We start from the raw sequence: 26,063 nt of genomic DNA on the forward strand, positions 1-26,063 counted from the left end.
GTTGATACATACCGATTGTTTTTTAATTCCAGGTAATATTGATGATATCTTTTTTTTTTTTACTACACTAAACTGATAACTAATCACAAATTTAAAAAACCTAACTCCACAAACCAAGTGTTCTGCCACAACTTCACATAACAATTTGTTCAAATTGGCTGGCTGTGAGTTATTTTGCACAATTAAGCCATAAAAATGAGAAAAACTCAGTAATCAGTCTCGTAATCAACACAGATTTCTGATGTCGAACCACAAGAGTGTTCAAAGTCATTATTCCCAACAGCTCCTGGAGATGATGCTCGAGTGTTGGAGTGGAAGCACATGAGACAATGAGGATCTCTCTCCTCCTCCTCCTCCTCCTCCTCCTCCTCCTCCTCTCATCAGCTGTAATGATCAGAGCTGTGAGGATTAAGTACCGATGTCCCAGTAAATGAGCTTTGCAATGCCAAATGTAGGACCACTGGCTTCCTTAAGCTGCCTAATTTACTCATCCACAGATGCTTCTATACTCCCTCACACTGGATTAAAGACACAGCTGTGGTGTGGAGCGCCTTGCTGTGGCTGGTGGTGGAACTGCAATAAGAGGCTGAAAATTCAGATTAGGAAGACTGAACCTGCAGATTTATTAGTTTGGTAATAAAATGCCGCTGTGTGGAAAAACCGTAGAGAGGGGTGGTAGTGGCATTAGATCTCACATTTTGGGGGGTTAATAAGAAATTACAGCAGGCTATTTTTGGAAAATTGGTTAATTTATCAAGATTTGAAAAACCATCTACAAAACAAAACTCATTATATTACATTTATTTGATTCATTACAATTTTGTAAAATAAACAAAAATACCAATAGATGAATGTTACTTAATGGGATCAAACCATTCTGTACTAGTCGCATATGTTTAAATACTTGTATATACCACCTTCACAGGTCTGTCACTCCTGCATTCACAAATATTTTACTAATAGCAAAACAAAACCTAAAGTAACCAAATAAATAATAAAGTCCAAAATAAACTAAAGATAATCCACCCGGCAAAGCACAAGAAGGACCGTGTTTCAGGGTTAACAACACACAAAGTAAAAGAGCCATTAAAGTCTGCCTCTGCTTTTATTCTCCCAGGCTGAGGAAATACCTCAAGGTCACAGGGAACAAGAAACAGGAATTATGCTTAAATGGGTCATTCACAAGACCCAGTGCATGACAAGCAACACACCGGAAAGATGAATTTTGTGGTCACAGTCTTTCCCCGCATTATTGGGGCTATTGTAAATTCGGTGATTAAGTTCAATGCGCAGGGTGGGAGAGGCGGGGGGGAGGCCTTGTGAACATGTGACAGTGGAACTGTGGACCCGTGAGGAATTTGGAGTGAGACAGTGGTTCTCTCTGTGAGAAACAGGCGGCATGGAGAAGGCCTGTGACATTGATCTGATCTCACCACTAGGATCCTCTTCCTCTTTTTTAGTACTGCCACTGCGGCAATTTAGACGGTCTCGTCTGAAACACGCCGAAAACAAAGACTGTCTCGAATCCAGAATGTTACGCGTGGTGCCTTTTCTAAATGCTTAACATGCACAAGATCTGGTATTGTTCCTCGTGGTGAGGCGGAGAATTCACTGACCAGAAGGTAGCAGCTGGGTACAGAAACGAAATCAAGAATTTTCTCCTTGAGAAAATTAAAGTTGTTACTATGGGTTGACTGCAGAGTGAAAAACACTAAAGGAAGAAAAAAAAGAACGTTTTCCTAAGTTTACATAACAGCAATACTTAACGTTTGGAAAAACTGTACTGTTTACAGGTGGGACCTACTAATGTCAGAGCTAAATGAAATAACTCACAAACCAGTGGTTCACACTCTCACCTTATAGCAACATGCATACAGTCCTTGATTGGATTCCAGGCTGAACTTGGATTTGACGATAAATACATTTTATTTGGAGGCGTCTTTAAGGCCACTCAAGGTCACCTCACCAAAAATGCCAATTCATAAATTGTGTGGCATGACATTGTGTGGAGTTTGCATGTTTTCCCTGTGTATGTTTGAGCTCCTGTTCGGTACTGATGATTTCCTCATCAGTCCAAACACATCAATTTGAGGCGAATTTGTCACTTAGATTGCCTGTATGGGTGTAAATGTGAGTGCATGGACTGCTGACCTGCCCAGTGTACCCTGCCTTCACCCACTGTCACCTGGATCAGCTCCAGAACAACATAGTAGGTCCCACCTGTATGAGCATTGGCTGTTGGATGCAGTGTGCTAAGAGAATGGATAGATGGCAACAGCCAGTGTGCAGCACTAGGTTTTTTAAATATCAAAGTACACACACACACACACACACACACACACACACACACACACACACACACACACACACACACACACACACACACACACACACACACACACACACACACACACACACACACACACACACACACACACACACACACACACACACACACACACACAGAACATCCTCGTGTCGATCTAAAAAATGTCTTAACAAAACCACAAATAAGTCATCTTTACAGAGTTAGGACTGTATAAGATTCATGTCAAACTTTTTACTGAAGCACAACAGAACAGTACTGGAAATGGTCGATTAATAAAATAAAAGCAAGTCAGACTAGATAAAACTGACCAATATTAGAGAGGAGAGTGTATGGAATAGGAACATTGCCATATCGTCTGAGGTAAGCCGCTAGAATTTACTTTTAGTTCAAGAGAGAGATAGAAATCGCTATAACAAGGCCACTTATGTGTTTTATTCCTGAATGAAAAGACGCATGGCTGCAAGCCCCACACTTTCAGCCCTAAAGAGCTGTCAGGCATCCATCCAACTAATACACAGGGTGGTTGGTTGTACTGTGTGTGTGTACTGTGCAGGCGTGCAGGGAGTGATAGTGATGACTCTGTTTTCAAAGCAATGCAACTCAGATGAACAGGACAGGAAGTGTATATTCAAAGTAAAATTAGCTTTTTATAAAAATAAATGAATAAATTAAATAAAACAACCTGGAAAAGCATACTTTTTGATAATGCAGTTAAGAAGTTTACCAGATTAATCATAATTTCTGATCATGTTCAGTGAAATTAGGTTGGATCAATTTTTAATGTATTAAAACTTGGCTGATAATATACAATGTGGTATTTCTTAAAGGTAGAAAGACCCGTGCATGTTTGTTTTTTTAATTTAGTCTTTTATTAGCAGACCTGAATCGTTTGTTTGTATTTGTTTGTTTGTTATGTACAAGTACTGTGTGTCTGTGCTCTTACCGTTCACTTCACTCCGCGTTTAGTTTGAAGGGAACCAGCGGAAGTCGTGTCCCCCGTCCTGGCTGGCTTGTTGAAGATGGAGGAGTGGATAGGGGGAAAAACATCTTGGAAACCCTACCGACGGCTCGGCAGTCAGTTCATTGTGTGTCTGGCACTGCGTTGCCATGTCAGTATGTGCAGTTTGTTGCTGACGGTGTGGAAGCAGCGTCTCCAGGATGTCCAGTGTGAAAACTTGAGGAGCAAAGTTTCTGTCGAGGAGCAGGAGTCTCTCCCACCGCCTGTTGATCTCTAACGGCTGAACAAAATAACTTCACACCACCATGGCGCACTCCACCTCTGTGTCGATCTGGGCTCTTGCTTTGAGTTTATGCCTGGGAGTGTCCAAGTGTTACTTCTCCATTCCTCTGAAAATCTACCCCGGGAAGTACAACTTCTCCTCGGTCGTGGATGTGGCTCCCGCCCGGAACGTGGCGTTAACGTCGGACGGTAACGGCCTGTCTCTGGCCTCTGATCCCACCGGGACCGTCAACTTTCTGGACTTGGTGAATAACCTGCAGGGGGACTCTGGAAGAGGCTACTACATCGAAATGTCAATCGGTACTCCAGGTCAAAAGGTATCATTCTTCTTTTATATCCGTCTCATCCCCACAGGTGGTTTCAGTTTTGTTTGATTACTTTCTGGGTTTTGGATTTCATGGATTGTGTTTTGGGTGTTTGATCCATCCAGTCATGTGATCCATTATTGAAGGGCATATAGTATGCAGGCTACCCATTTAAAAAAAACATACACTTAACCTAAACACAGCATGAAACCCTTGACATACCAATGGACAGATCGATCTGGCATATTTAGACTGTATATGAAATGAAATCTGCTGTTCATCCACAGACCAGCCTTGGGCCATCAGTCCAGCAGATGCGGGGGGAGGTCTTTCCTTTCCGGCCCAGGGGTCTGGAGGTAGACTGACCTCCCCTCAGCTCACATGCACTCACATGATGCTGCCTGTGAGTACCAGTGTTCAGCACCAGCCAGCTGACAGGGATTACTAAGCTCCCAGGGAGCAAAGAGCAGACCCACAGTTGCACACGGCAGCATTGGCTGTTCTTCTGGCATATCTACTCCTTGTTTTCTTTGAAAGGACACACATGCTCCTGTTTAAAATTCATTTTGGCCACTTTGTAATGATCGCTCTGCAAGCACCCCACTAGACCATGTCAGTAATTAACTGGGACTGAATCTGGATGACTTGTGCACGTCTTGATTAAAAGTACATGAGGCTTGAAGCGTGGACACCCATTAGCTGTAGTGTTGTAAGTAGATGTGCTTGAAATGGAACTCAAAAAGCCAAATTATCTTGTTAGTAGGTTGACCTGTTACTAAGTGGCATCTCCAGTTAAAGAGATCACAGACTTTAAGACGCTTGGGCGAAACAGCTCGGTTTTTCAGGAAGGCTTATCAGCGCTGCCCGCTGCGTCGCTGCCCTGTGTCAGCTCCTGTGAGGGTAACTTTGTCAGAGTCAACTTCCCAACGCTTCGGAAAAATTGGAGAGTAAGATCAGAGAGTAGGAGCGGGATGCTCCATTGAGGGATTTTCAAAGAAATCCTTCTTTAGTTGTAAAAGTGAACATTTCTCAGTAAAAATTAATACTGAAGTAAAACACAGACACCAAAACCTGATCAATAGTGAGAGTTGTTCAAAATATAATCAGTTTTCACTTCGTTAACACTGTTCAGTAACTCACTGGGGTGTGAAACAACACCGATGATACACAACTCTCATTTTCTACTAAATGTGACATGAGCATCGTCACACGATGAAATCATAATCGCTGAATTTTGTTCATTTTGTCATTCTTAATCATATGTCATGGTTTCTCTTTTACAGTTAGTTTTTTTTCTCACTAATTGTTAGATTATTACTTTTAACTTTGAAGCACTGTGGTCAACCTTGGCTGTTGTGTTAAATGTGCTCTATAGATAAAGTTGGATTTGGTTGGATTTTTTACTGACAACCGTAAAAAAAAAAAAAAAACTATAACATAAGATGCCCTCAGTTTAAAGTTGGAGTCAAATGTGGAATGATCACACATATACATTGGGGAAATTAATTGTTATTTCTGTCATTGCGTGACATCAAGGCCAAATTGGAAACCTCCAATTCTTTGCTTTTTCAAGTCTTTGCTCATATACATAGACACTAGAGCTTTATATATTCTTGTCTTCCTATCCATCGCACATTGCAAGTGTTGGTGTACTGCAGTATTTGACTTTAAAGAAAGAACTTATAATAGATTGTCTTAATACCAGTTTGACTGATCTATTTGCATCAATGTGCCAGTAGTTTATTTGAGTGAGCCAGCACTTACAGTGGCACAGACCTGCAGGGGTAGTCATCCTTATAATACCGGCATTAGCAATACTTGTCTGTTCCCTGCCTTGCCGGATAGGCCAGGTTATTGTTTAGTTAGCATCAGGTGACCTGCTCAGTGCACCGCTGCCTCAGGAAGCTCGAGCAGAAGTAAACACTAACGGGCTCCAACACCCTAATGAACAAATATTACTGTAAATCCAGCGGATGGGTTTGAAATGCACACAGCAATGAACACGGGTCCAACGACTCGCTGTAGTCCCCCTCTGATATTCCAGTCGTTTGCACTCCTGTCCTCTGCGCATAATTACAGTGGAACCTTTACATCAGTTATTCATGCCAGCGCAGCTCAATTCACTTTGGTTCAGATTGGTTACACCGTGCCAAAATGTCCTGTAACTCAATACTATTGAGTAATACTCTCAATATTATTCTCACTAAATGATGAGGTGATTACAGGGCCGCGGTGTTAAATGAGGCACTATTCAAATCAGCTCTTAATTGCGGCATCTGTTAGCGTGTGGCACAGCCAGGCTGAGGTGTCGGCTGGAGAGAATCGCATCTGCTAATTGGTACAAACAGGTAGCAGATGCACGTTGCCGCCATGGAGCCACCGCCAATTAGACAGTGAACACTCAACTGCAGGCCGCCACAGCGGGGGGGGGGGGGGGTGAGATTTGCCCGAGGCTCCGGGGCTGAGCTGAGGGAGGATAGTGTGACTGGGAAAGGATAGGCGGCGTGGGGATAAGACGGTGGCCTCGCTCTGCCTTTCCTGCCGGCCCAAAGTTACCCGTCTTCTCTGTCCCCGGGTTCCAGTATTTTCCAGTCTGGCCTGTTTGGCTGGTTCAGGACTTGTGTAAGACGGACTGCTGCCATCTGCACGGCGGCAGAGGGGGTTTTCGATGGCACAGTAACAGTGATGGGATCAGAGCCAGCTCAATGAGGAGGAACTGATAAGCCTGGCTCCTACAGACAGGCCAACAGGGGCTTTCCTGTGACTGACTGAACCGGTCGATAAGACAAGCCAGAGAATTACAGAACCGTTTCAGAAGGGCTAGATGCACACACGCGTATGGTTTTAGAATGTGGACTAATAAGAAGTAATGTGGAAATATTTTTTTTTCTGGACATGTGGCGTACTGTATTAATAATTAAAAAAAAAAAAATTCTTCTTGGTTTGATGCTTGATGTACAAAGATCAGGGAGGTAGATCTTTTCCTCTGATACTTGAACTGCTATGCTTACTGGTTGTACTTTTTCATTTTATGTGAAGGACTTCCTGTCGACTAAAACAAAGTGTGCCTCAGAGGAGTCACTATTTCACGCGGCTCTCGCTGAATGAACACTTGTCATGTGATCAACGTTGAAGAGCCACTGAATGGAAGTCTTTATATTCACGATTAGAAACTTTATATACACATCACTTTTCACATGGTTCTTAAGAGATTCACGTGGATGAACCGGAGCGACAATGACTCGGCAAAGGAAAATCAGGCCAAGCAGTTAAAACAATACAAGGAGCCACATGAGCACCCACATGTTTTCATTTGGCACAAATCTCGCCACTGGCCCTAAATATACAGTAATAACTAAATATTTTCATTTTGTTTTATTTATGATAAAGATGTAACCGGTGATTGTGCGAACTGATTATCACCTCACAAAGATAAGACATGTGGCATCCTTGCCGGCTTTCAACTTTGACCTTGAATGTGAGTGAAATAGTGTGCCAGTTTTCAAGAAGTGTCCTCGAAGCATTCAGTAGATGCATTAACACTTGTAAATAGTTACAGAGAAGTCTGACTTTCGACCACAGAAATGTAACTTAATAAGTGGTATTGTGTGATAATGAATTTTCTTTTTAAATGCTTTGAAATAAAAGGGACGTGTTCATTTTTAGCAGCTCGTCATACTGGATGTGTAAACCCGTCAGTTCGACTTATTGTCCAAAACTTGTGCTGCAGTTGAGCTGTAGGTCCTTTTCTTTTGGACACAAAGTGAATGCACATATGAGTACAGGATGACTTGTATAAAAAGTGTTTTCCAGAGAGAACGAAAATTAGACTTATTTGGCACAAGCCAAGAGATTACGGAACATCAAGCCCCCCCAGTGTATTTTCTGTTCATGGAAACTTTAGTGGGAATTGAATATGTACGATTGTTAAGACATCCTTAAACCAACATGCCCAAGGCGTACAGGTGAAGGCTCCATTACAAGAAAACACCCCGCTTTAAATGCAATCATTAAAATGTTAAAGACAATTAAACCTAATTGGTAACTAGTGAATACAAAGTAAAGCAGATTTTTTTTTTTAATTCTTTTTTTTATTTTGAACGTAAAAGTTCATTATTTGTGGTAAGCCTGACTGTAGTCGATTAGTGAATCAACTTTATTGGTCCAAACACAAAACTGTTTGGATGTACGTCTTTATTCAATAAAACGTATTTCTATCTGCATTAAAAACGGGTTTTCTTGCAAGACAAACTGTTCATCAATACTACTCGGGACTTTCTCGGTTTAAATCGTCGGGGTGAAATTCAAAGGTTCGACACTCTTTCGCTGCTTTTGCTCCAACATTAGGTTTAATGACTTCATGTGATAATTTGATCGTCTTTGTTGTGGAGTCCTCAGGTTGCTGAAGGGGTCTTGGATTTATGAACCCGTCACGAAGACGTTCGCTTCTTCAGAAGTGTTAATAGGTTTGCTGTTCAGTAGTGGGCTGACAGAAGTCTGCCGGGTAATTAGTTCCTGCTCGTTGACGCCATGCCTGGAAGCCAACATTATCTCAGCTGCTGTTCGCTGGTCTCCCACTGTCCACATGACACCTCCCCAAAATGGCCGGATAGGTCACAACAGCCGTGCCAGTAGCTGGAGGCTTCCCCCGGCTGACTCATGGATCACACATTAGAGAGATGGACAGGCTCCCGTCTGCCACTTGATGCATCGCATATGTGCACATGAGTATTTTTATTTTTTTTTCATTTCGAGTTGAAATTAAAAGATGATTCTAGAAATCATTGTAAAGTCGCCATTTGCAGGATATTACAACAAAATCGGGGCTGTCCATGTTCGCTCTCCTTCATAACAAAACACTGCACTGACTGGATGCAGTTTTCAAAAAGCCTGTAAAAGAAATATCCAAACATTTAATTTCCAGGCAGATTTTGTCAAAGAGGAGTTGTGTCTCTGTTTTGATTGACAGTTCCAGCAGCAAATTCAGCTAAATGTGGATTGATTTAAAATCGGAAGCCAGCCTTGCAATTTGTCTAAAGAAGCTGCACATATTTCTTTTGGATGCAGAATATGGGGGGGGGGGGGATCCTTAATTCCAGCATTAGACGTCAGACATTTGATATTTTTACAGATAACTGTGTCGGCTTGTTAAAGCAAACTTGTGCCTTGTGTTTTTCAGCTGAACATCCTGGTGGATACGGGCAGCAGTAACTTTGCTGTGGCTGCGGCGCCACACCCTTTCATTACTCACTACTTTGACACGGCTCTGTAAGTGGCTACACACACACACACACACACACACACACACACACACACACACACACACACACACACACACACACACGTTTGTCGTAACAATGCCGAGGTTCATAACAGGTGTAAATTTATCTTGTCTGCTCTCTTATCACAGTCCCTCGTGACCAAAGTAGAATTTTACTGAAGAAACGTATCAGAGATTGCAGATTTTTCACAGAAGTTATGGGTTTGTCTTCTGTCTTTATCCACGGGACTGGATTGCATAATCCTCGCTCTTTGCGTTTGCATATCTTACATTTTCTCAGCATAGTCCTAACTGCTCACACGCCTTGTCCTCTTCCTTGTTGTTCAGCTCCGATAGCTACGTCTCAACGGGCCGGACGGTAGGCGTCAGGTACACCCAGGGCACCTGGGAAGGCGAACTGGGTGTGGACCACATCTCTTTACCAAACGGCCCAAACGGGACCATCATCATCAACATTGCTGCCATCCTGTCATCCGAGGGCTTTTTCCTTCCTGGGATAAACTGGCAGGGCATCCTGGGACTGGCCTATCCCATGTTGGCACGGGTTAGTGATGCTCTTTAATTTGAATACTTACTGCCTAAATTTCAGATAAACACTTATATCCTGGACGACCTGGTAGTGTAGGTAAATACTGTTCAGGATTCATTTCGATGTTCTGGCGTACCGTTAGATATCGTAGTGGTCGTCACCTCCGATTCATCGGAGAACGGCTTTGTGCAGTCAAACTTCACCAAGTTCATGAAGTCCCCATTACACAGCGGAGCAGCAATAAAGCAGCTCATTTATCATAATGGAGTGAAAAAAATTTGTCGAATTCACTAATCACTAGACTTGCAGCCATTTGGAGTCACACAAAATATGAATCTTCATGCAACAATACAAAAACCTTTTTAGAAATTCTTGGTTTTGGTTGATTTTGTAGAAATGTTTTCACTGCTCGTGTCTTCAAAGCATTTTCTCAGCACCGCTTTGGTTATTCATAGGAAACGTGTTTTTCTTTCCTCCGCGACATTCATTCTTGTTATCAGATCAATCAGGGTGTTATTGTGTAACCTCTGCTTTCAAGCATGAAGCAACTTCAGGATGAGATCAGGTGTGACTATGGCCATGCGCCCATCACATGACTCTAGAAAAGTTTCCTCATTGAGAAGAGGCGTGAGGCCTTTTATCTAACTTTGCTATTGTTCAAATTTCTTTCTTATTTTAGTGTCATTGCTTTAATTTGTCACGCTTTAGTGACTGTTTAGGCGACAGAGGTGCAAAGTTAAGGTGCCTTGCGCTGTATGACTTCCTTTTAATGTTGTAATGGCGAATGACGTCAGTGCAAAGTGATACAATGCAACCTTTTATCTTGTCTCACAACAGCAACTTTAGGAATCAAATGCCATTTGATCGAGGGGCAGATTTGCTCACACTGACCACATTGTGCTGCTGAGGCCTCCTGAGTGGTTCAGGTTCAACTTGCCCTGAGGGCTGTTTGTCATGCATGGCATGATCGCACAGCACTGACACGAAAAGCTTTCCTGAGGAAAACAAGAGGGAACATCCTTTTGTCCATGGGCAGACCACTGTCTGCCTTACTTTTAAGGTTATCTTTCTAGAAACATCAATGAAAGCATGTTTCTGTGACTTCCTTTGGAAACGCACTAATTTCAGAAGCTCTCATCGAAAACTAACTGTAGGAAGCTGCTTCTACGAGTACGTTTTTATCCAGTCTGCCAGTAGGCAACAATGCTTATTTGAGTGTGTGTGTGTATGTGTGTATGTCTCTCACTCAGGCAATCAATGATTTCAGTGTTAAAACACACAGAACAACCTTCTACTACAATAACATTGGCAGCATTGGAAGTACATGAGGTTCGCTATAGATTTCAATTCTTCCAGGAATCAATTTTTCATACCTATGTCTTTTTCCATCCTTCTCTCCTCCGACTGCACGAACGAGAAGCTGAAAATGCAAATGTAAAAATCTCAAGTCCGTCCAGGGGAGAGTAAATGATTTTGCTCGTCTTTCAACCAGCCCGACTCGTCCGTGGAGCCCTTCTTCAACTCCGTGGTGCAACAGCTGGGAATCCCCGACATCTTCTCCCTCCAGATGTGTGGCGCTGGCCTGTCAGCCAGCAGCACATCCGACCCTGTGGGGGGCAGCCTCGTGAGTAGCCAGGAGCGTCTTCACTGAGAAACGGTGTTTATGAAACAAAAACGTGAACTGTGCTGTGGCGATTCGGGTCGAAACACTTTGAAGAACATGAACCACTAAAATCTAATTGAGCCATCATCATGTGTGATCTCAATCCAGTCCATCTCTTGGGGATCATGCAGAGAGGCCCAGTGCATTTTAGAAAGTGTGTATCATCTTCCTCCTCCTCCTCCTCCTCTTCGGTGTGTTTCAGTCCGGTTAGAAAGGAGCTAATTAAGCTAAGATAGCGTCCTGCTGAGAGCAAGTCTGTCACTGTTATACATATGACCTTGGTGCTGCACTCACTGCACCTCCATCATGTGACCTTCTGATGCCGACAGATGGATAAGATGGCGGGGTGTGTGTGCGCGTGTGTGTGTGTGTGTGTGTGCATGCATGTGAGATGAGCTTTTACTTAGAAAATGTGAATTCTGCTGTTTTTTGGGATAGTCTGTTTTTGTCACATTTCACCTGTTGATGATGGGGTTTTTTGTCCTTGTGCAGATAATGGGTGGAGCTGAACCATCTCTGTATCGGGGGACAGTGTGGTACACCCCTATAATAGAGGAATGGTACTACCAAGTGGAGGTTTTGAAGCTGGAGGTCGGAGAACAGAACTTGAATCTGGACTGCAGAGAGGTAAGTCTTAAAAGTTTTGTTTCTCTAAAATGCCTGCCTTAGAAAATGTGATAAAACCTCTTATGATCAGAATGGCTAATTGTATTTTAATTCTGTGGCTGTGGAATTGTAAAAAAAAAAAAAAAAAAAAGTGCAATAAATCAGTGCTTTTCCACCTTTTTCCAAAACAGCTTTAACTTAAAATATAAGTGTTTTTCATGGTGCTGAGAAGCTCATGTTACAGTTTTGTGCCATACGTATGAATCTTGTATGTGATTGGCTGATTGTAATGTCTAAATCCAATGCACCACTGCCATTAGTCATATATCAGCGCAAAGCTGTATTTCTCTTCTATGTGGGAATTTGGGAATTTCCGCATATCACTAACCATAGCTGTCTAAACACAGTCCATTGGTCAACTAAGCATGTGTGGTCCAAATTCTAAAATCTGGCTCGCATAAGAAGCTTGTACTTCTGAATTTTAATGTTGTCTTCAACAAGTTAGCTTTGCAACAAAACAAGTCTAATTGAATAAAAAGGTTATTGTCCACAAACGGCACCATCTGGCGAGTGGCCCTGTCCTGAGTGTCTGTTTCTGTACCTCGTGTGCAGTGGAAACAGTTTGGACATTCCTGCCATAAACAGAAGTACGCGGCGGTCCTGTTAGTGGTGACATGGATAGGAAGCTACGGGTTGACTGGCAACAAGTTCAATGACGAATATGGCACAAGAATGTTGCTTTATAGTAGGCACGGTTAATTCTCATTGTTAATGAGGTGACTTCAAGGTTAACGTGAGAAAATGTACCTCAGTCTGAGTAGCAGCACTGCAAGGGGCTTTGTAATCCGGTTTGTCTGCTTGTGAAAGAGAACTTCCTCATTTGATATTCTTTTGTTTGCTCAAGGTCTTCCATATGAGCCTGTGGAACTGAGGAGGAACTGACTGCACTTCACTCTTTTCTCTCTCTTTCAGTACAACATGGATAAAGCCATAGTTGACAGTGGGACGACACTGCTGCGACTTCCTGTCAATGTCTTCAATGCGGTGGTGGAAGCCATCACACGCAGCTCTCTGGTACGCTGCCTTGTCTCCACAGACAATGATGAAACATGTCAGAGTAAAAGAGATGCAGAGGAGAGCAACATACACTCGCTGTTCAAGGACGTAGTAGCTTTAAGTGGAAGCTCAGGAGTTTTTTCTTCTTTGTCGTCCCCGTCCCCCCCCCGTTACGAAAATGTATGTGCGCTTCCATGCCTTTTGTTTGTTTACCATTCTGCTTTACACACATTTCACCTTTTAGAACTGCACACAAACAATCTTCAAGGTCAAATTGAACTTAGAAGCAATGTTTTCAATTAAAGGAGCCACAATCCTGGCAGATGAATCCCAAGAGGGAAAATGAAAGAGAACATCAAAACCCTGTTTTGCTGCTGTACTGACCTTCTGTTTCTTTGTGTTTATCTCTCGCCCTGCCTCTCTTGCTCTCTCCTGTCTTTGTGTGTTTGTGTCTTTTTTTTCTTTTTTTCTTCCTCTTTTCTTTGATTCAGATCCAGGATTTTTCTTCAGGCTTCTGGGATGGCACCAAGCTCGCATGCTGGATGAAGGGAGAGACCCCGTGGAGGTTTTTCCCTAAGCTCTCCATCTACCTGAGGGCCACCAACACCAGCCAGTCCTTCCGCATCACCATCCTGCCTCAGGTACCCGGCCACATCAACACTGAAACAAGCCAGTCCGTTTCCAGATATTCCTTTGTTGCCTTGACGCTCCTTGCTTGTCGCCGTCTTGCAGATGTACATCCAGCCAATCACAGACGTGGACGGCACGTTGGACTGTTTCCGCTTCGGCGTGTCGTCGTCATCAAACGGCCTGGTGATTGGTGCCACTGTCATGGAGGGCTTTTACGTGGTGTTTGACCGCAGCCAGCGCAGACTTGGCTTTGCACTGAGCAGCTGTGCAGGTGAGGATAAACGAGTGCTGCCTATTCTTATGTACTATACTTCCTGGACAACATTCACACCAATAAACCTGAAACACATATGTTTGGACTGTGAAAGGAAATCTTAGTGTCTGGAGAGAAGCCATGCAGGGAGAACATGCAAACAGCACACAGAAAGGCCCACAAGCCCAATCCAGAGCCCTCAACCTTTTCACTATGAGTTTAGACTGTGGCCCCATAAAACACAGAATGGATATTAAATAAATTTTTTCAATCTTGAATTTCAAGTGGAAGCATGTCTTGGGAATTTTGCAAAACTTATTTCTTTTCCGTTTTTTTTTTAATTTACTTTTCTTGTTGGATCGGAACCAAGACCCGCCCTTCCCCATTCTTTAGTACCATAAGCTACTCTCAGGATACTGTTCCACCCTAAGGGGGGGAAACACGGGCTGAAAGCACCACATGTTTAACGTTGTGAAACGGCTCGTGATTGAGCTATAGATGAAACCTCAAAAGTGTCCATTGTGTGAGACAACAAAGAGATTATCAGCATCATTCATTGCAAAACACTGAAGACGAAATGAGCCCAAAATTCTTCAATTTGCTCCGATTGTTTTAAGCTAAATAATCTTCAAGTGAGGTCCTTTCATTTCACTCGGCCAGAATTCTTAAGACCAGCGGGTGCATGTAGCCTCTCTCGCTACTTAAAATAGCACAAATGTTGCTCTTTAGAAATGAAGAAATGTTATTTAAGCACTATTCCCATAAAATTAGTTTTCTGCTTTCTTGATGACCTGACTTTGAGATTTTTTTTTATCTGATAAGGTTTTTCAGCCAATTAAAGTTATATTTATAGATTGATAAAGGAAAACCTAGAAGCTCACCAGTGCTGTTAATAGGTACAAACATCTTTACATTTTACTATTTTTTATTATTATTATATTAGTTTTTTTTAATGTAATGGGAGTATATGTTATTTAATGTGTTTTTCCTTTTTAGATCCAAAATAAAAACATATATTCTTAAAATGGGAATAGTTTTTAACTTTCTCAAAAATTCGTATTTTCAGTAAGGAACAAGAAGAATTTAAGAGTAAAAAAAAAAATTTAAAAAAAAGCCGATGCAGAAAAAGTATTTAATAACTCACAGACTAGTGAAGTAGAAAGTGAAATGTCCCAGGAAAGGTGGATCCTTCAGTGATTATTCTACCTTGAAGTTCTGCGAAACTCGCCACTCTTAAAGTACAAAGATCCTCTCTGTTCTCTTTTTCACACTTGGAGCAGAAGTTGGTTGAAGGTTAAAGATGCACACTTGTGACAATAGTGCAGCTTTTATTTCTGAATCAGTGCGGGGTGACATCAGAGGAACTGAAGCTCCGGGCTCTTTTAATTTTTAACCGCTGGCAGCTGCAACTGATCCTAAATTATTGTCATATGCTCCTCCATGAAAAGCTGTTGATTTTAAAGGGTTTATTGTTTCTGTGGTGAGTGTGGCAATGCTTCCAATCCGGCCGGTCAGGAAAATTACACTGCAAGTGGCCTGGCTGAGAAATTCATCTTGAAAGTGATCACATTGGTGAATAATTCCAAAAAGAGATATATAGTTATAAAAAGTGATCATTTGCTTGCATTTTTTTATTTTTTTTACATTTTGAATGTACCTCTTTATTTACGCTGTATTTACTTAAATGCACTGTTGGATAATTTGGCGAGGCAGTTAAGCTGAAGTGAGTCACCTTAAGTTATGGGATAATGAATCTAATCAAAAAAATTATAAATGTGTGTGTCATAACAAATATTCCATAATTTTCCCCGTTCTGAGAATGTGGGCCTAATGTTTGTGTGTTTTAGCTTGAGTGTATAATGGATCTGACACACAACACCAAGATCCAGTTAAAAAAAAACACACAGTCATATTTCAGATTTGATAGATATCAAAAGTTGGAAGTTATTTCATTGCACATGTCTGTTGAAAATAATCGTCATAAGAGGCTCGGTGCCGTGTTGACCCGTCCATCCTGTGCCGCCCCCGCAGTGAGTGGCGGCGTGGCTCTGTCGGAGATCGCGGGACCCTTCTCCGCTGCAGACGTGGCCGCCGACTGCTCGGGCTGGACCGCGAGGGAGCCTCTCCTGTGGGTGATCTCCTACACCCTGATGGCGGTCTGCGGCATGGTCCTGGTCACCCTGCTGCTGCTGCTCATCCTGCCGTGCAGGCGCAGGAGCCGCTTCGGGGAGATCACGGACGAGTCGTCGCTGGTCCGCCATCGCATCAAGTGACTGAGAGGGAAGGGACGGGCGTGTGCGGTGGACAGCGAACTGAGCCCGTCCACGGTCGAGGAGAAGGGGGTGGCGCTCGGCTCTGAATGTTTGAAAGACTTGACGGTGCACTCTTCTCCCCGGTGGCCCGCGGAGGCAGCCGCACAGACGGAGGAGCTGCCTCCTAAAGGGAACCCACACCTCCGAAACCCTTCCCCAGACGGCTGTCAGTGCTGAACTCTCCCTGCGTGGATGAACATGAAGAACAAAGAGCAGCTGCAATGTGTCACCTTTCACCTTCTATAATATGTTCTGGAGCCAAACGATGAACTCATCCTATAAATACCAGCAACAACCACAAAAGAACAACCAAGTGCTGAGTTTCTTCCTCACGGTCACTCGGGACAGGATAGAATATTTCAAGCCCACTGACGTCATTCTCTGACGAACTGTGTGACAAATATCTCCTGCATGCCATCTCATAAACTGCCTTTACGCTTGAGAAGTTGACTTATCAAGCTCCTTTAGTGCCTTCTCCTCTGCTGGCGCCGCCGTCTGCTCTTCTGTGAAGCGAAGTTGAAGCCTGACAGTGAGGACAAAGCTGCTCTAATGACCACTGTTCATAGGAAACGTATTCAAAGTTAAACGCGTGTTTGTGGTGCCTTCCAGAATCACTGATAATCACTATCAGCAGTTTGAGACTCGCTCTGCTGACTTGCACTTTTGTTTCTGAAGTCGATCAACAGTGTAATACAGAGCGACAGATCAGTATATTCCAGATCTCTGAAGCAATTTGTTATATTATTGTAATTTTATTTAATCTTTACATTCAGCTTTGTATTTAATTATTCTTGATTGTGATTTTTATTCCAAGCCGTCGCTTTTTAGGATAGACGTTCAGGGGGTATTTAAACTGCATATTTCATACGAATCGAACTGTCAATCGGACGCAAAAGGATTTCAAGAAACTGACATGTGACTGATGTTTACTTTCTGGTCTGGTCCGTGAGCAATAAAGATAGAAGTCACACTTTATCAGTTTCTGCACATTCGCGGTCGTTCCTCACGCAAACTCGATCAAACTGCACAGCGCGCAGCACAATCGGTCCCGAGTGAGATCTTCACCAACGTGCTGCTGTCTGTCAGAATCCCAGGCTAGAAAATAGTTGAATTGAAGGTACACTTGAATCTTTGAATGTTCACTTATTTATAAGTGGGGTTTTTTTTTGTTTTGTTTTGTTTGCGTGCCAAAAATTGTACTTGTGCTGTACATAAAACAACTTGTGACAAATCAAAGGTGTAATTTGTATTAAATGAATAAATATTTTGGAAGTCAGCAGGACAAACACCAGTGGACTCTTGGTATTGTTTAATGGCTCCAATGGCTTTGAATATTTACAAGATGCATCTTTATTTACATAGTACACGTACGCCAGTCGACCGTAACATTATGACCGCTTACAGTTGAAGCGAATATTGAACATTTTGTTTGGGTCGGTGTTAATGGTTTGTGCAAGTTCGAATTGTGACTCAAACTGGAGCAGAGACTCAACGAAGCTGCAGGTTCTTGTGGGTCGTTGTAATTCTGCAGGGGTCAGTTTTTAATCGAAAGTGGCCCAGAAGAAACGGAGACGCGGTGCTGTCGCTCAGACCGCTGCAGAGGTTAATGGTTCTTCTCATATGTCGGGGGGAAAAAATGCAGAGCTGGAAGTCTTGATGCTTCGGCTGATCGGAGAATAAACCACAGTATCTTAAATGCATCTAAAGTTATACAAGGTAACTAGAAAACATAACTTCACCTGATGTCATATCAATTTGAGAAAAACGGCACTTTCCAGTAGATTATAATTTAGCAATCCAGATAAAATGTGAATCTCACGTCGATCATTATTGGTCCAGTAGTCCGTCGTCTTGATGGTTCTGTCAACAACAACAAAAAACACGCAAATGTGTATTGGTTTGTTGTTCCATTGATCAAGTGGCTTTTTATGTGTTTTTTTTGGTTAAACGTTATCGACGCGCACATTTCATATTAAACAAAAACAGATGAGAAATGAGAGGTTACGTCTAAATCCTGTGGTCACGTTTCAGTCTGTGTGGCTACAGTGGCAGAGGTCACTGGTTTGAATTCCACTTCAAGAGGAAGAAAAGTCACTGAGTTTCTTTCACTGTAGTTTGGGGACAAAGATGAATCCAAAGTTTTGTATATTTCCCCAAACCATCAGGGCAGAATAGCAAATAATAATCGAACATGTTGTTAAAGCATGTATTACCCTTTGGACTTGTCAAAGACAATTAAAAAAAAATATATCAAGCGATATTAAGCTCCTGCTGTGATTCAAACACGCTGTAGGCTTTTTTTTTACATCCATCTGGTCAGGCTGAAGTACCTGCAGCAGCAGATTTGTATAACATCTGTTCCTCTGAAAAGACTTAATGAATACAAAGAAGTACACAGACATACGGAGCATGAAATCTCACCAGAGAAAGGAAAATCTCATCTCAGAAAACCCCAGTATGAAGCCAGCTGTGTGACGATTCGTGCATTTTTGGAGAAAAATCTCTGTAAATGAACCTTTGTCCAGTTTTACCTTCATCTGTAAGTAGATCCAGCTGAGGGTGTGTGAGATGTTGCCATATACACCCAGTTTATTCTGCCCGGTGCAGCGTTGCCCCCGAACACTGTCCCCCAGGAGCCACCACAGTCCGTCCCTGAGGGACACCAGAGGGCCGCCACTGTCAGCCTGAGGCAGAGCGGAGGACAAACTGAGCAGTGAAATGCAGATTGTTACAGATACACTTTCTTTGTCCAGGACTTTAGAGTGAACTTCAGGGTGAAATGGAAAAAAAAAAAAAAAAAGCTATTCATTTCAGTGAAGAAGCATTTGGGGACTTTCAGGGCCTTCTAAGATTTTATGAAAAAGCACAGAATGGTTTAAATAAAATACAACATCATAGTCAGCTGCCTCCTCCATATTTGAGCTTTCTCTTCATTGTTGGAGAAACTGTATTAATGCTTTGTTATTCATTATAAAATAGAGTTTTATTTATGGCCGGCAACATGCGCAGAACATAATGCTGATATTGTTTGACTTTGCCGCAAAGCAAATTACATAAAAAGCGTGCAAATGCCTTGAATTCTTCCCTGAACAGAAACTGTCTGTACGCTCCTGTTCTGGTCTGTGCTGGAAAAACTCTGAGCACTCTTTTATTGGCATACATTGTTCTCCACAGGATCAGTTGATTCTGTATTTATAGCCCAAACCCAGATGAATTAGGCCTGAAGGGCGGCGATACTCTCTCCTGCTGGGAGTCACACTTGTACACCCCCGGTACTCTACTGTACAATAAAACTAACAAACACCCAGGGATATGTCATGTGATAACATGTGAGCGCATATAATGTCACCATTCATTAAAAGCAGATTTTAATTTGACCTGATTTTAGTCTCTAAAGATAATTCTTCACACGGCTCAGAAAAGAAACACTGGGTTTGTCTTACATGGCACATACTGTCTCCTGTGTCTCCCTCCGTGGCACAAAACATCCCCCGTGATATCTGACCGTTGTATGCATTGGAGCTGTTGCACTCTGCAGCGTCGACCAGCGAGACCCGAGACTCCTTCAGGCGGAGAGACGCGGCGTCTGTGGAAGAGACACACAAGTGATTATCAACCCGCACACAGGAAATCTCCTTTGAAGTAATGATGTGATGGACAATGGTAAATACAAATCACAGCAGTGACAACAGTGGTTACGGGGATGCACTGTCCTCCACCTCTCGTATCAGAGGTATCAAATTACATACAGAACATTTATATCTTTATCAGGCCTGGCCAGTAAATCAATTAGTTTACAAAAAAACTTCATTATGATTTTAGCATAAATCAGCCGTCTTCCATCTCCTGCATTTTGCAGTTTTCACTATCCCTGTTTATGAGATTCACGCTCTTGGTTTTTATGTTGAACTCGCTTCTCGCTTTCACTGCCGTATCAATGATTTATCGGCTCGGGTGTCAGCGTTGTGCCTGTGTGAACGAATTAGGAACGTCAGTTTCTGTTGTGAAAAGAAAAAAACTCTCTTCTTTGTAAATTGTATACTTTGCAAGGTCATCTGACGGGCTTGACCGCACTGCAGGCCAGTGTTGGCCCCCCGGGGCCATATGTTTGGTACCACTGTCTGAGGAAAGAAGAGCGGTCTGTAAGTACAGGACTTTGTCGCCATCTAGTGGTAGCAATAACAGATAACACTGTGGTAAACAGAAAGGCTTGCTTGCCTTGCTTAAAAAACTACGAGACGTCCAAAATCAAAACCTACACTCTCCTCGTGTTTCTTCCATCAAATGAATTGATTGGGGGAAAAAAGAAAGAAAAAAAATCAGTTTCTCTCCAGTTTAATGTTCAGAGAAGCGTGAAGCTTCTTTGGATGCACGATTCCTCCAGCCTTCAGCATGTGTTTTGTTTTATTTATGTAGTTTTTTATTTTTTCAAATTCACCCTCAAAGTAATTATTTGATGCTAATGCCACTTCTCGATAAAGTTGAGTAGCTATCGTCACTGATCTTTCCCTGATCTTTCCTCTCAGGTGTCACTGCTGTCTACTCTGACTGAATCACTGAGCTATCCAGAGATTAAATCAAATTAGAATCAGTTGATGCAGTTTATCTATTCATTTTTTTGTTGTTGTTTTTTGTTGTTGTTTTTTTTTTTTCAGGAACAATCCTTGCAATTTCAACACCTGAAATTGTTTAGATTATGAATTCTGTTGCGTAATACAATAAAATATCAACAAAACACAAAAAGCGTCTCTTCCGTCTGCGGTTTGTATTTTCCATTTGAATTGTTGCATTCAAAAATGCAATAAATGACTTTGTGCTATTTTTCCCAGTCTGCTGCCAGATCTGCAATCTGGCCTGCTGCAGTGTTGAGACTCTTGAGACTAATGTTGACAAAAAGCTTTGTTTCTTCACTTTCCACACGTCATCACAAATTCACCATCATAGTGAAGATTTGATGTGGACTCAGATCTCTGAACGTGTTAACGTCCACTACACTTAGAACAGTGCAATCCTGTGTGAATAAACTAGAAACAAATTACCTTAATGTTTTATCTGTATTTTTTCTGTTTTGAGCTGTCACCCAACGGGCTGAAATGGACCCTGTTTGACATGCCTACTCTAAACAGGAAAATGATTAATGTGAGTATTTTTTTTCAGGCCTGTGTTTATTTCTGTATTCATACAATGAGGCAACACGTGTTCGGTTCACAAAACATTACCACATGTAGACCACCCGACTCACCGCCATTCACTATACGACCAAACCAGGTTATCCAGCAATTCTGACAAACTGTGACGTTCAGGCCGACGTTTGGGAGGCACACAGGTCCAACTTTACTGGAGTCTACAAAAAGAAAAAACAAAACCTGCTGTTATAAGTCTTGCAAGGTGAAGCTATACAAAAGCATCAATTAACAGCTCCTGTTGATTTTTTCACCGAACAAGTCAGTTAATTTAATGGGGCAGTTTATCCAAGAGCGAAAATTAATTTCTATATAGTCTTGAAACACGGTTTTGACTGGATTCGAGTGTCAATGAAACAGAAGGGAACGCAGAAGACACCAGACATAGTAATTTACCATATGAAGGTTTAAACTGCATAGACAGTGATATTTAAACTAGGTTGAAACGATTGTCTTTTTATGGTAACACACACTGGTGCAACAACATCAAAGTGTAAGAAATCCCTTTCCAAGAAACACAATTTGGATGTTAAAATAACTGCAGGAACTCCCTGTACTGATACAAACAACCCTGAAAGTCTTTCTGTGCTTTCATTTGGTAACTAAGTACCTGCAAAGTCCAGAGGTCTGGAGAGCCTCATGAGCGCCACGTCATTGTTGTGAGTCAGGCTGTTGTAGCCTTCGTGTGCTATGATGCGACTCACAGTATGAGCGGGATTAAACAAGGTGCCCAAAGAGTCCAGGATCCCAGCATACACGGCCCAGTCTCCAGGGCTGGAGGCCCTGCAGGGGGAGGAGGATTGGGGGCGGCAGACTCAGTTTGGATCAGAGCACAAAACGGGCTTCAGAAAGCGTTCTGAAGGTGGACTCACCTGGCCACACAGTGTGCTGCAGTGACAATCCAGTATGGAGAGATGATGGCTCCTCCGCAGCGGTGAGAGCCGCCCACCTGCAGGCTGACCTGCCAAGGCCAGGACTCCGGAGAGGCCGCGGGGCCCCCGGGGGATCGGCTCGAGTTCACCCCGCGCCCACAATCTGCAAATAAGACGGCTCTTATGGAGGATGTTGTTCACTGCAGCAGGTGAAAACGAGGTCAAACTGTCAACGTGTAAGTAAAAGGGAATAAAAGTGAAATTTTGGCTGAAACTTCACACAGAGAAGAAATCAAAAGTCTACAAGTGCAAAACAAGGACAGAAATCATTTTCATGTGTAACACGATGACTTACCAGTGCACTGCAATGTCACCCCATTATTGTGAGGACACGTTTTGCTGCAGATGATGAGATAATGTCGGTTAAAATATCTTTATGTGCCTCTTAACTTCTTTTGGACATACGACTCACCTGAAGGCGACCTGTTGCAGTATAGATACATGAGGATTGAAATCAGACTTCACCATTAGAAATCCATCGTCTGAGACAGTCGTCTGTTGGCCCGTTTTAAAGTATGTGCCCCTGCAGAATCACATGATGGAGAAAACATTGAAACAGACGAGCCTGCCACACAGCAGCTTCCATCCCGAGTTCAATACATGTGCTCCTTACCTGCTGTATCCGATGCTCTGGCAGCTTGAATCCCCGTGTTCGCCGGTCCAGCCGTAGGAGCAAACGGTCCTCCAGCCTTTCAGTTTAGTCGAGTAGATCTGAAGCAGGAAAGTAGAGCCGCGCACCCTCACTGAGCACAAACACAGACATTTCACTTCAGGCTACATTTGAACAGCGTGCGATGAGGACATAACTTCATGTGCTAAACTTAGGGTGTATTTGTGATATTCTGTGTGGCTCCTTTTTAAGCTGCACACATTTGAATCCTTGTTTTATGTAGTTATTTCCGTAAAATTGTCTTTAAATTTGCTAGACTCACATGCAACAACTTTTTATGTGACAATATATGTAATGAATGTGTTATAGTCTAAGACTAAGACTAAGACTAAGACTAAGACTAAGACTAAGACTAAGACTAAGACTAAGACTAAGACTGCATGTTTATTCTTCCTCAGTGGACAAAAGCATCAACAACAATGTGTATATTAATAGGAAAGGGAAAAATGGTAAAAGTATAAAAGATAAACAAAGTGGTGATCATGCATTGTGTTTATGACTCAAATAATTGAAAGTGGGGCTGTTTACCGCAGTCGGCTTCATCCTGGCCTGAAGGACAGTGGGTCACACCGTCACACCACTGGGACTCCCACACACAGCTGCCGTCACCACACTGCACCCCGTGCACGCAGGAGGAGGAGACTGCAGGGAAGCAAAACGGCTCGTGTCTCTATTCAAACTGAAACTAAAACCTCTTGCGAGTTTCCCACACAGAGCGGAGCGGTGACACTCACAGTAATAAGCGAGGAGGATTCCTGCCAGCAGCAGGAGGAGCAGCAGAGAGATCACAGCAGCCACAAGGATCTTAATACACCTCTGCTTCAAATCTGACAGGGAAACAACACGCAGTGACTCCAGACATTCACAGAGTTCAGCCAATCATTGAATTGATTTAAAACATCATATTTGTAACGTAATCTTTATTTCTCAAGTGATTATCTAGTGCGATAATTAAGCTTTTTCTAAATTTCCACAGTCCTGTGATCATGATTTCCTTGTAACCTTTGGGAGAAAGACAAGAAATCATAGCTTTTCATTCACATATGTGCAAAAAAAAGTTAAGAATACAAAGGTTCCTATCAATGATTTTAAATACCATTGAAAAGGTCATCCTTTTAGCAGTTATTTCTAAGCTTGTAAGAAATGTACAGAAAGTGTCAAACATAATTATAATTGCCTTATGTTAAAACAAATACTTGAAAAACATCAGATGGTTTGAAACATGTTAATATGTTTGGGTAGTGTAGTTTAAAGTTAATGACTTATGAGCTCAAATAAAAAGAAGAAAATTACATTGAAGATAAAATTAAATTGTGAGGGGAAATTAAAAAAACTTTCCCATTGTATTGTAATTTTCTGAGATGCGGCTGTATATGACAGTGTAATGGAGGATGGAGGATTTTACCTTTGCCCTTCGGAGCGGTGTGGCTGAGCTCCGGCGGGGGCTTCAGGGCCACATGGTGAATGTACTGGGCTTTAACATCTGCCTGGCCAGGAGGAGGAGGAACTCTCCTCTTGGGCAATCACAGTGAATAAATCTTCATTTACTATTAGTTATAACATGCATTTACCAGGAACGTCACATAAAGGTCAATAAGGTGTTTTTTTTTTTCCAGATTAGACCATGTCAAATTATAAGGCAGCAAGTACAAAACGAATTTCCCAAATCACATATCTGAAATGCCAAACAATATTGGTTAAAACTTCTTAAAACAAGTGCATCTTGTGGGATTTAATTCAAAGTTCTTTTCGTAAAGGTTTTTACTGCTTGTAACTTGGTGTTTGGGTTTCTCTCTTAAAAACAAAAACAAAAAAAAAAAGAATCAAGATTTCTCTTCAAACTGACAGTATTGAGACTCAAACTTACCGGGTTGGTGATCATTTTCCGTGGGATGTTTTCCTGCAATAAATCTAAATTTACTGTTCCATCCAAATGGTCTGCTCAACATCACAGCATCTACAGGTGTAGAGTCCAGAGTTGCAGCATCTCCTTTCAGGCGGCTCCTCCGGCTGATCTCTGCACTCTCACGCCGCGATGATCCAATAACGGCCCTTCTGTTTGTTTGGAGCGCCGCTCCCACACTTCAGACACTTTGATTTGTCCTTCAGAGCCCACGACAGGCACACATAGGCCTGCCACCTTGTCCAAATAACCCGCTGACGATATCTGCTTGAGCGGTGAGCGTGCAGACCGTGAGCGGAGAAGTCCTTCACGCCAAGATGTTTACGGACAAACATGACATGCACTCAATACCCGAGTCAATGAGTGACGGGGACATTCTGGGAGGAGCGTCCAACTGAAAATCACTTGTAGTGAATAGGTGGACAGCTAGAAACACAACTGTTTGTTGTAAAAATAAACAAAAGTGACAAGTATTGGTTGGACAAGGTTGAGTTTAAAATCTATTAAGAAAATTTATTTTTTTTAAATAACAGATTGGAAAAAGCGCTTGTCCTTTTTGTGAAGAAAGTCTGTGAATTTCTTTAATTTCATTGACTTTATTCATCCATTTAAAAGCTAAATTTAACCCCGAATGCACGTTTTCATATATGAAGATCCACTCATACACATGGGGAACATGCAAACTCCACACAGACAGGGACCCAAGCTCAGAATCAAGTCTTGCTGTGGTGCGAGATGACCAACCACCAGCCCAGCCCCTATTTCATTGTGAAAATATGAATAACTTGAGGGAGGGTTCGTTCAGTCTAGGAAGAGAGTAATTGCGTTTTCAGAACACAGTAGAATAGAATAGAACAGAATAGTTTGACAATGAATTTATGAAACATCATAGAGCCCTACTGGCTACACTCATGGTTCATCCATCTATTGTTTATGTACCACGCAAGCCCATCGCAGGCCACATTTAGACGCACACTCGCCTCGGTTGACAATTGAGAAATAGCAATGCACCTCAAAAATGCATTTCTGAAGATAATTGGTTCACAAACCTCAAATAAAAACGCCCTCTTTCCCGAACCTGAACTCAAACTGGGGACAATCTTACGATAAGGCGAGACTGCGAACCACACGGTGCAAAGTGAACAAAAATAGAAATGCACATTTTTGTTTT

The 26,063-nt window shown here is 42.3% G+C and overlaps 2 protein-coding genes across 3 annotated transcripts; one reads left to right on the forward strand and one right to left on the reverse strand.

The window, feature by feature from the left end:
- Positions 1-3,344: 3,344 nt before the first annotated feature.
- On the forward strand, positions 3,345-17,494 carry bace2 (beta-secretase 2). Its single transcript, XM_080460542.1, has 9 exons — positions 3,345-3,886; positions 9,054-9,142; positions 9,483-9,699; positions 11,177-11,308; positions 11,840-11,974; positions 12,926-13,027; positions 13,501-13,650; positions 13,742-13,910; positions 15,924-17,494. Exons 1-9 carry the CDS (start codon positions 3,593-3,595, stop codon positions 16,163-16,165), a joined length of 1,530 nt encoding a protein of 509 aa, XP_080316668.1. The 5' UTR covers positions 3,345-3,592; the 3' UTR covers positions 16,166-17,494.
- A 4-nt stretch (positions 17,495-17,498) lies between these two features.
- LOC308107937 (transmembrane protease serine 2-like) lies at positions 17,499-25,169 on the reverse strand. Of its 2 annotated transcripts, XM_080460544.1 has the most exons (14): positions 24,857-25,169; positions 24,395-24,503; positions 23,724-23,816; positions 23,518-23,631; positions 22,933-23,062; positions 22,732-22,842; positions 22,615-22,658; positions 22,260-22,422; positions 21,998-22,170; positions 21,447-21,548; positions 19,648-19,790; positions 18,736-18,888; positions 18,024-18,064; positions 17,499-17,869 (listed from the first exon to the last, which is right to left on the reverse strand). In XM_080460544.1, exons 1-13 carry the CDS (start codon positions 24,869-24,871, stop codon positions 18,032-18,034), a joined length of 1,383 nt encoding a protein of 460 aa, XP_080316670.1. In that variant the 5' UTR covers positions 24,872-25,169; the 3' UTR covers positions 17,499-17,869; positions 18,024-18,031. The 2 variants fall into 2 exon arrangements, with proteins under 2 accessions (XP_080316670.1, XP_080316669.1); XM_080460543.1 differs by having other exon boundaries at positions 17,499-18,064; positions 24,857-25,166.
- Between the last annotated feature and the right edge of the window lie 894 nt (positions 25,170-26,063).

Source organism: Lipophrys pholis, assembly GCF_963383615.2.
Source record: "Lipophrys pholis genome assembly, chromosome: 3".
NCBI classification, from domain to species: Eukaryota; Metazoa; Chordata; class Actinopteri; order Blenniiformes; family Blenniidae; genus Lipophrys; species Lipophrys pholis.

What these genes read in the sequence shown, in the direction of transcription:
- bace2 (XM_080460542.1), top strand. Translation starts at nt 3,593, where the DNA reads ATGGCGCACTCCACCTCTGTGTCGATCTGGGCTCTTGCTTTGAGTTTA. An exon ending in TGAATCTGGACTGCAGAGAG is followed by an intron (nt 11,975 to 12,925) that starts GTAAGTCTTAAA and finishes TCTCTCTTTCAG; the next exon opens with TACAACATGGATAAAGCCAT. An exon ending in TGCACTGAGCAGCTGTGCAG is followed by an intron (nt 13,911 to 15,923) that starts GTGAGGATAAAC and finishes CCGCCCCCGCAG; the next exon opens with TGAGTGGCGGCGTGGCTCTG.
- LOC308107937 (XM_080460544.1), bottom strand. An exon ending in CACCGCTCCGAAGGGCAAAG is followed by an intron (nt 23,817 to 24,394) that starts GTAAAATCCTCC and finishes TTTCCCTGTCAG; the next exon opens with ATTTGAAGCAGAGGTGTATT. An exon ending in CTGCAACAGGTCGCCTTCAG is followed by an intron (nt 22,659 to 22,731) that starts GTGAGTCGTATG and finishes CATCATCTGCAG; the next exon opens with CAAAACGTGTCCTCACAATA.